This window comes from Scomber japonicus, unplaced genomic scaffold (assembly GCF_027409825.1).
Source record: "Scomber japonicus isolate fScoJap1 unplaced genomic scaffold, fScoJap1.pri scaffold_609, whole genome shotgun sequence".
NCBI lineage: Eukaryota > Metazoa > Chordata > Actinopteri > Scombriformes > Scombridae > Scomber > Scomber japonicus.
In genome coordinates this window covers 15,001-22,661 of record NW_026518659.1, presented here as the reverse complement: position 1 = coordinate 22,661, position 7,661 = coordinate 15,001, and the positions used below count along the sequence as shown (strand labels likewise).

At 41.4% G+C, this 7,661-nt stretch overlaps 1 protein-coding gene across 1 annotated transcript in view; it reads left to right on the top strand.

Annotated features, from left to right (window-relative positions):
- Positions 1–322: 322 nt before the first annotated feature.
- Positions 323–7,661, top strand: part of LOC128354802 (rhophilin-1-like) — a gene marked incomplete at both ends in the record, with an annotated part of 21,346 nt that continues 14,007 nt past the window's right edge. The window contains one exon of the mRNA XM_053314957.1: positions 323–444. Coding sequence (XP_053170932.1) covers positions 323–444 — 122 coding nt within the window. The remainder of the gene's footprint in view (positions 445–7,661) is intronic.

The following is a 7,661-nucleotide window of genomic DNA, read 5'->3' as shown; positions in this document are numbered from 1 at the left end:
TCCATCCTTCCTTCCTCCTTTCCTTCCTTCCTTTCTCCGTTCCACCCTTCCTTCCTTCTTCCTACCTTCTCCCTTCCTTTCCATCCTTCCTTCCTTCCTTCCTTGACTCGAGGACAACAGGAGGGTTAAAAAAATAGGAGAAAAGCTTTTTCCTAATATGAGGATATCAATCAAGTGAAGGTTTGAGCCATGCAGCCATCAATGATTGGTGTGATTGATGCATCCTCTCTCTCTCTCTCTCTCTCTCTCTCTCTCTCACTCTCACTCTCACTCTCACTCTCACTCTCTCTCTCTCTCTCTCTCTCTCTCTCTCTCTCTCTCTCTGCAGGGATGTGACCCTTTCGCCCAGACTCAGCGCAGTAAACTGCAGCACCGGCGAGCTCGCATCAACCAGCAGATCAACAAGGAGATGCGCATGAGAGCCGGAGCGGAGAACCTGTTCAGGTGAGGCGATGAGACGAGTGTTTGTACTCTGTTACTGTACTTAACCTTCCTGTCGTCCTCCCGGGTCAAACTGACCCCGTCTGTTTTGACTGTTCCTTCTTTCCTCCCTTCCTTTCCTCCCCCCCTACCTTCCTCCCTCTTCTTTTCCTTTCTCCCTTCCTCCCTTCCTTCTTTCCTCCCTTCCTTCCTTCCTTCCGTCTGTCCTTCCTCCCTCCTTCCTTCTCTTTCTTTCCTTCCTCTCTCTTTCCTCCCTTCCTTCTTTCCTTCCTCCATCCCCCTTTCTTCCTTCCTTCTGTCCTTCTTTCCCTCCTTCCTTCCTTCTTTCCTTCCTTTCTTTCCTCCCTCCCTCCTTCTCTCTTTCTTTCCTCCCCCCTACCTTCCTCCCTTCTTCTTTTCCTTTCTCCCTCCCTTCATCCCTCCTTTTCTTCCTTCCTCCCTCCCTCCTTTCCTTCCTTCCTTCCTCCCTCCATTTCTTCCTTCCTTCCTTCCTTCCTTCCATCTGTCCTTCCTTCTTTCCTTCCTTCCTCCCTCCCTCCTTTCCTTCCTTCTTCCTCCCTCCACCCTTCCATCCGTCTTTCTTCCTTCCTCCCTTCCATCCTTCCTCCCTCCCTCCTTTCCTTTCTTCTTCCCTCCCTTTCATCCTTCTTCCTTCTTCCTCCCCTCCACCCTTCCTTCCTCCCTTCTTTCCTTGACTCGAGGACAACAGGAGGGTTAAGTAGATTAGAACTTTTTACTTTTTACTTTTGCTTCCTACATTTGAACACAAATATCTGTAGTGAGCAGCATGTTAAAGAGTCTGTTTTAAGGATTAAAAGGAACATTAATATAATATAAGTAATAGTACATGATTAAAGTAGCTAGAGGAATAAATAGAATATATAAAATCAAGTAAAACACAACATACAATTAGAAGTGCATCAGTGTGAAGGTAAGTGTGTGTGTTTCTTTTTAAATCTGTGTGTGTCGGCGGCTCTTTGTTAACTCGTCAGCTCGGTCACATTAGCGGCTGTGTGTGTGTGTTGTGATGGGAAAAGGTCAGAGATCACCATCCCCATCCCAAAACACACACTCTCTGACACACACACACACACACACACACACACACACACACACACACACACACACAGAGAGCAGCACCACCCAGTTTTATGGCTCTGTTTGTGTTCTCTGCGTGTGAAACACAAATGTTAACGCGTCTGTCTCTCCGCTGCCGCTGCTGCTGCTGTTATTGTTGTGTGTGTCCTCTCCGACTCGAAACGACAACATAACACACACACACACCCACACACCCACACACACACACACACCCACGGAGCTCTACTGGCTGTCATATTGGTGAAGAAACGAGGGAATTAAAAAAAAAAGAGGGAGAAAGAAACAGTGGCAGAACATCAAAGTATTCTCTCTAAAAACATTAGCGTCATCTTTATCCCCTCTCTCTCTCTCCCTCTCTCTCTCTCTCTCTCTCTCTCTCTCTCTCTCTCTCTCTCTCTCTCTCTCTCTCTCTCTCTCTCTCTCTCTCTCTCTCTCTCTCTCCTCTTTCTTTCTTTATTCTTTCTTTCTTTCTTTCTACTTAACCCTATAAAGCCTGAACCATCAAATAATTGCCAGAAAATGAAAATTCTTTGAAACTGGAGTTTATTATTGGACCTTCTGACAAGTAAAAAACACTTTGCATCTATGAGTTTTGTTTTATATCATATTTGATACACAGAGAATTTATTTTGCAATTTATTTTTCATAGCATGATTTTTTTAAAACACATGAAAAGGTCCTGCATAAAGCTCTAACAACACCTTTTAATCTTTTTTATGCATGATAATAATAATATGTAATGTAGATAAATGAGCTTCTATTACAGTACCTGCTGTAATTTGATTCACACAAGTTCAACAGGAATTTACCATAAAATAAGCTACAAAATATTTAGTAATTCAACATTGCATTGGTTTATCTTTGTACTACATGTATCTGATTGTATATATATCAGGTTTTCAGGAATTAAATATGATCAGAGGTCTCTAAAACTCATGTATGAATGAACTGAAGTCTTTCTCAGGCTTCCCATCACACATCCATCAGAGTAAAGACTCTTACAGTACATTTTAATATATGTGCATACATTTACTCTACACCTGCTGCAGTTGTGAGAACATTTATATTAATGAATAGCTGAGTCTCTCTCTCTCTCTGCCCCCCCCGTCTCTCTCTCTCTCTCTCTCTCTCTCTCTCTCTCTCTCTCTCTCTCTCTCTCTCTCTCTCTCTCTCTCTCTCTCTCTCCTTCTCTGTCTTTCTCTCTCTTTCTGCCCCCCCCTCTCTGTCTTTCTCTCTCTCTGTTTCTCTCTCTCTCTCTCTCTCTCTCTCTCTCTCTCTCTCTCTCTGTGTGTCTCTCTCTCGCTCTCTCACTCTCTCCTTCTCTGTCTTTCTCTCTCTGTGTCTCTCTCTCTGTCTCTCTCTCTCTCTCTCTCTGTGTGTCTCTTTCTCTTTCTGTCTCTCTTAAAAAACACACTTCAGACTCACTCCATCGCTCAGCTTGAGAGTAGAGAAAGAAGGACTAGGAGGAGTAGGAGGACAAGGAAGAGGAGGAGGAGAAGGAGCCACTTAATTAATGCAAGAAGCTAAATCTAATAAGACCAACACAGAAAGCAACAGCGTGTTTTAATTAAAAGAGGGAAACTCCCCCCCCCCCCCTCTTCTCTATTATCCCACAACTTGTTTTGGTGAAACTAATGAAGTTTCATGGAGAGAAAGAAGAGTTGTTGTTTTTTAATTTACAAGAAAAAAAATTGAAAATAGCCTCCTTTCAATAGTCTAAGGTGACTAATTGGGGTTAAAAATACAAATATATTCAATTAACATGTATCTAAAACTAGAACTAAATGATTAGTTTAGCCCTCCCCCTTATTTCCACAGTCCAGGTGACAAATATAAGTTCAAAATGCAAATATATTCAATTAACATGTATCTAAAACTAGAGTTAAATGATAAGTTTAAGCTTTTCTTTGTTTTATTTGATAATACATTGAATATCTTTATAAGTAAAGATCCCATCCCCCTTCTGTACATAGTCCAATGTGACAAATAGAAATTCAAAATGCAAATATATTCAATTAACATGCATATAAAACTAGAGCTGAAGCTTTTCTTTGTTTTATATGATGATGAGTACTTTGAATATCTTTGACTTTTTTGCACTGTTGTTAAAATAAAAAGTAATATAAGGACAAAATCTTTGGCTTTAGGAAACTGTAATGTGCATTTTATTAGCAATTTTTGCCATTTAATTGAAAATAATTATTAGTTGCAGCCATTTTTTCTTATTTATTTAACTTTATTTATGATCATTAGTTTCTCTTGCATGCATTGGTCTCAGTTTTTTTCTTTTCTTTTTTACTTTTAAGTGAGATAAGATACTTTATTGTCTTTGTATATAACATATTTAATTTGTTCTTTTTTATTTTCTCATTGTTTTTATTCCTTTTCTTTATGTTATCTCTTGTTCTTGTCTTATTATCAGCTTCTTAACTAACTTTAAAGCACTTTAAACTACATTAAGCTGCATGAAAAGTGCTTAATAATTAAAGTTTGATTGATTTATTGATTGATTGATGGATTCAGTTAACAGAAAAAACATTTGAGGAGCTGTTTAGTGTTTTTTTTTGGCTTGATAAATAACTTTTTAATCACTTAATGTACCCGTTAATTGATCATTTCAGCACTAATAGACAGAATGAGTTACTTTTTTACTGGTTAGTCCTTTTTTTTCTTCTTCATTTGCACCTTTCTCTCCCAACTCCTCTTTTTGACTGGACGCAGGCTGTCATCCTAAAAAAAAAAAAAAGGTGATGACTCAGTTTAGGGGGGAAATAAAACAAGCGCTCCTGCCCTTTCTATTGGGACGGTGGGTCACAGAGACAAAGAGGACCCCCGCACAGCCGGCCGGCCTGTAATCAGCCGGCTTTGTGTCCGCCTCCCGTCCCGTTCCCATGCAGAGAGATTCCCAACGGAGCCCCGGCAAGCTCATCTCATCCCCCCACTTATTTGTCTGGCACCGTCAGACCTTTTTTTTTTTTTTTCTGTTCTGTTTTGTTTTGTTTTGTTTTGTTTTGTTTCTGTCCTCCCCCTTTCCGGTCACACACACACCCACACACACACCCACACACACACACACACACACACACACACACACACACACACACACACACACACACACACACACACAGATGAAAACATGCCTCACTTTTCTGTTTCACTTCACTTCACTCTGCTCTGAATCTGGGTCGCTGTGTGAGCGTTGGGTGGGAGGGTTAAGATGCTAATTACAGATGAAAAGGTAGTGGTGGTGGTGGTGGTGGTGGTGGTTTGGGGGAGGGGGGGAGTGGAAGAGGGGGGGTGTAACTCATCAGGGCACGTGATTGGCTCATGAAGACGTCATGTTGTGTCGCTGTGTGGGACGGACGGACGGTAACTACTCCTAATCCTGGTCTTTGTTTTTGACACCAGTTTGCTCTCTTTTTATTATATATGTGTAAAAGAAATGGGGAAAACCTGAGTCAGTATTCACACACACGCACACACACACACACGCACACACACACACACACACACACAGAGTCAGAAAGACTTATTTCAGCATGTAGTGCGTGCAAGTGGGTGTGTGTAAAGGGGATATTTGGCAGCCATTTAAAGCTGACTAATCAGATTGTCCTTGGCTTGATCCTAGATATAGGTGTGTGTGTGTGTGTGTGTGTGTGTGTGTATGTGTGTGCGTGTGTGTGTGTGTGACAGATGAAGAGAGCGAGAGAGAGAGAGAGGTGAAGGTAAAGTGGTCTAACTGGTCAGATTAACATTATTTTACAAAGGAGCTCAAAGGTGAGCCTCATCATGTGCTCACATAGAGTCACATTTTTCTTTCTTTTTTTTCTTTTTTCCCCCTCTCAACTCAACTACAGTTATATACAGTATGTTGCCTTTTTGGTCTTGTTTGATAAGAAGACTCATAAAAGAGGCACTGCACTGTAATATATGCCTGTTTATTGAGCTGTGAATTAATATAAATGACTGTAGAGCAGAGGTGTCAAACTCATTTTCATTAAAGGGCCACATACAGACCAGTTTGATCTCATGTGGCCAGATCATTAACAGGAAGGAAGGAAGGAAGGAAGGAAGGAAAGAAGGAAAGAAAGAAAGGAAGGAAGGAAGGAAGGAAGGAAAACAAGACAGGAAGGAAAGATGGAGGGAAAGAAAGAAAGACAGATGGAAGGAAAGAAGGAAGGAAGAGAGGAAGGAAGGAAGGAAGGAAAAGAAGACAGGATGTAAAAGAAGACAGGATGGAAATATGGAAGGAAGGAAGGGAAAGAAGACAGGATGGAAATATGGAATGAAGGAAGGAAGGAAAAGAAGACAGGATGGAAATATGGAATGAAGGAAGGAAGGAAAAGAAGACAGGAAGGAAAGATGGGAGAAAGGGAAGAAAGACAGATGGAAGGAAGGAAGGAAGGAAAAGAAGACAGGAAGGAAAGATTGGAGAAAGGGAAGAAAGACAGATGGAAGGAAGGAAGGAAGGAAAAGAAGACAGGAAGGAAAGATGGGAGAAAGGGAAGAAAGACAGATGGAAGGAAGGAAGGAAAAGAAGACAGGAAGGAAAGATGGAAGGAAGGAATGGAAGAAGGAAGGGAGGAAGAGAAGAAGGAAGTAAAAGAAGACAGGATGGAAATATGAAATGAAGGAAGGAAGGAAGTAAGGAAGGAAAAGAAGACAGGATGGAAATATGGAATGAAGGAAGGAAGGAAGGAAAAGAAGACAGGACGGAAATATGGAATGAAGGAAGGAAGGAAGGAAAAGAAGACAGGACGGAAATATGGAATGAAGGAAGGAAGGAAGGAAAAGAAGACAGGACGGAAATATGGAATGAAAGAAGGAAAGATGGGAGAAAGGGAAGAAAGACAGATGGAAGGAAGGAGGGTCCAGGCTTTGCGATGAAAGTGTTAAATAAGTGTTCATCATCATTTACAGCTTATTTATATAACGAGTGAAATCCTGATTACGAAAGAAAAAACACATCTTTCCATTTCCATGAATTTGTCTTTGAGGCTTCGACAGTTTCTGTGTTTCTTTCCTCCCCAAATCTTCCACCTGATGATGCAGCAGATGAGTCATTCAAAGCACAAAGACCTTTTTATCTTAAGGACTATAAAAGGACGAAAAACTGGTTCATCTTTCCCAGAATTTATATTAGCTTATTTATTTTTTAGTTATTTCTACTTTTACAATAGAAATTCAGTTATCTCATGAACTCATAGATGTTTGTTTTTTTTTGCCTGTTAAACAAATATTTTTCATCCTCTTGTTCTTATTCATGTCCTGTCGGTGCTTTCACACACACACACACACACACACACATACACACACACACACACACACACACACACACACACACACACACACACACAAAAACTCAATCTAGTCATACCATTGAGTCAGTGACATTTAATGACTGTATAATGAAAAAAGGAGGGGGGGGGGGGGGGGGGGGGGGGCGGTGTTAGGGTTTCCTTCGGGAACGCTTTCCCTGAGCAAAGTTTCTATCAACGGTTACCGCGGCGACCGGGCGATGCCTCATGCCTTTTCCCCGGAAATGTTGAGCTCAGACCCCACGCAGCAGCAACAGTATGAGCTGGCTTTACTCAGCACCAAAGACCCCCAACTCCTACACCCCCCCCCCCCCCCCACACACACACACACACCTCCTCCTCCTCTCCTCACTCCTCCCCTTGTGTTTGGAGGAGGAGTGCAGAGAGTCTCGGAGTGAATGAAGGGAGGATGATTGAGGAGAGGGAGAGGAGATAGCTGCATAACTAAAAAGGACAAGGGAGGTTTTTACAGCCGTTGGCCCTGAACTGAGTGTTGCTTTGTTTGGCTTTTTTGTTTTTAGAATGACATCATCATGTATTTGTGGTGTCAGTAAGACTCGTGCTGACATTCATTCATTAATGTGGAGTCATTTCTACGTGTGAGTCATATTTCAAGGTGAATCATGAATGAAAAAAACCCCAATCACTATGTGACGCAGACGTGATTAACACAGAGTCTGCTTTGCAAAAGTTTACTTTCTTCTTTCTTCTTTTCTTAAAGTCCGTGTAAAGTAAGAATAAATATGTGTTCTGAGTTTTACATACCACAGAAAAGTGTGTTGTTAACCACCCTGCCAAATTTGA